General features: G+C 27.4%; 1 protein-coding gene across 1 annotated transcript; it reads right to left on the bottom strand.

The window, feature by feature from the left end:
• Window positions 1-1,556: 1,556 nt before the first annotated feature.
• Window positions 1,557-2,108, bottom strand: LOC124927694. The gene has a single exon (XM_047468149.1). It carries the CDS (start codon window positions 1,822-1,824, stop codon window positions 1,609-1,611), a length of 216 nt encoding a protein of 71 aa, XP_047324105.1. The 5' UTR covers window positions 1,825-2,108; the 3' UTR covers window positions 1,557-1,608.
• Window positions 2,109-2,334: the final 226 nt, after the last annotated feature.

Here is a 2,334-nt window from a genome sequence, read left to right as displayed (position 1 = left end):
TCATTTTAAAATATTTAGGAGTATTGCTTATGCTCTAATCCCATCTCAAAGTCGGGAGAAGTTTAGGAGACAATGATGAATCCAAGGGATATCGATTGATGAATCCATTGACCAACAAAATTATTGTATCTCGAGATGTTATTTTCGATGAAAAAGCTACTTGGAATTGGAAGGGGAAAGAAGTTGAAGACTTGGGATCACAACCATTTACGAATATATTTACAAACTAATAAACCGAAACCTTTAAATGAACATATTTGCGAGCCTTTAAACGAATATATTTGCAAGCCTTTAAACGAACATTTTTGCAAACTAATAAGCCGAACCTTTGAAACATAAGCTCGACTTATTTAAAGTTTGAGGTTTTTTAAAGCATTTTATGTAACCGAATCCGAATAAGTCGTATACCAATAAGAAACAGTAGTGATTCCGGGGATCTCTCTCTGAACTGAAAATGAATTTCAAATCACAATGAAGAGGGGTTAGGGTTTACTTTCTAAAACACTGATATTTCAAATCACAATGAAGACTCTGTATATATAGGCTAATAAGTAATAACAGTCGATCCTAGTAAAATAAAATAAAATATATATAGTCCAAGACAAAAATAAATTACTATTTTAAATTTTTGTAAGCTTTTTCAAAAAATTTCTATTACACGTCATTTGAATGGAGTGACTTTTCACATTTTTAATTATAATATATATATATATATATATATTTTTTTTTTTAATATAGTGTCTTTTCAAATTCTTAATTATAATAAACATATAATTTTATTATTACCCACATATCACTATAACCAAGAAATTTATTTCACATTATATAATACAAAATGTTATTTCTAATCTCATTTTTCATCTTAGATCCTTCTCCTATATCTTTAAATGTTTTTTTTTTATATCATTAAAATGTATGAATCTTTTAAATAAGAACACAAAACATATAATTTATAAAATTAAATGATTTACATTGTCTTAATAGTTTGATTTTTTGAAAAAAAATAAAGCAACCATATCTCAAAGACAAAGCAGAACCGACCCAAAATTAAAAGTATGCATTTTTTGCATAGTATATCGTAACGACTCACCCCTAGTTACAATGTAACTTTTTCTACATCAATAATCCATTACATACTATTGATCATCCTTTATTTTTCATGCTTTATATAATATGACATTATTATCTATTTTAGGGTATCTTTTTATCTTGATAAATATTCTTCTAACACAAATTATCACCACCTATACCGACTCAATAGATTTGAAATTGGATCTTTAAAGCAATATTCTTATCCATGAAATCAGTATTGAATCCATTTATTATTCTTTCCCTTTGTCTATATTCAAAACAAATAAAATTGTACGGATAGTTTCTTTCTTTGGTATTTGATTTTAGTTGATCATGATGATTACAACAATTTGAGATTAAATAGGAAATAAAGATTAATTTTTAGATTGTTTGTACTTTATTTAATCTTGTATGAATTATATTCTAAGTTATAAGAAGTACAACTAACTAGAAACAATGATGAAGGAATAAATGAACACAATTAATCGAAAAGCATAGTATGCATATAAATGGGCCTAGGAATTATTTTAGATTAGTTTAAACATGGGTATGAATATGAATGCCGATTGCAACAACGAGGATGGTGTAAACACAAAAGTAGAGAATGGCGTGAATCAAGATGGATATTCCGCTAGTATACATGTTGCCAAACTCGACGACCCTGGTTCTTGCTGGCAACTGGAAGAGCAATCCCGGCGATAGAAGTATGAATAATCCAACCGCAACCACCACAGGCCCCCAATCAACATACATATTTTCGAAGATTTATGATCGATGATCACTACTTAGTCTAAATGTTTGTACAAACTTTAGAAGAAAAAAAAAGTGGTATAGATATACGACGATGATTGATCAATGATCATATGGATGGCTATATAATATATGAGTGATGGGCTTTTAACAAAATAACTTGCTTAGCCATGAAGGTGAATGATGCAAAACTTATTGGATAGTTTGGTTGATAGGTGGGGAAAGGTATGTAATGTTTCTTTTTCTTTATTAAAGTTTATTTTCTTATGCTTTTTCAAACTATGGTTAATATTTATAAGGGTAACTTAAACATAAAGGGTATTGAATATGTTTAATTTTTTACTAAGTTTATTTGATGTTGGATTATTTGGGATTTTTATATTGGTTTTTAAAAGAAAAGGCCTTGTTGAATGAAAATGTAAATTATATGAGTTTTTAGTGGGTTAAATTATTATAATATCATTTATATTTAAAATTAAAATTTTATAAATATAAAAGAATAATATTTTGATT

This window comes from Impatiens glandulifera, chromosome 2 (genome assembly GCF_907164915.1).
Source record: "Impatiens glandulifera chromosome 2, dImpGla2.1, whole genome shotgun sequence".
NCBI classification, from domain to species: Eukaryota; Viridiplantae; Streptophyta; class Magnoliopsida; order Ericales; family Balsaminaceae; genus Impatiens; species Impatiens glandulifera.
This window is presented reverse-complemented; position numbering and strand designations above follow the sequence as displayed.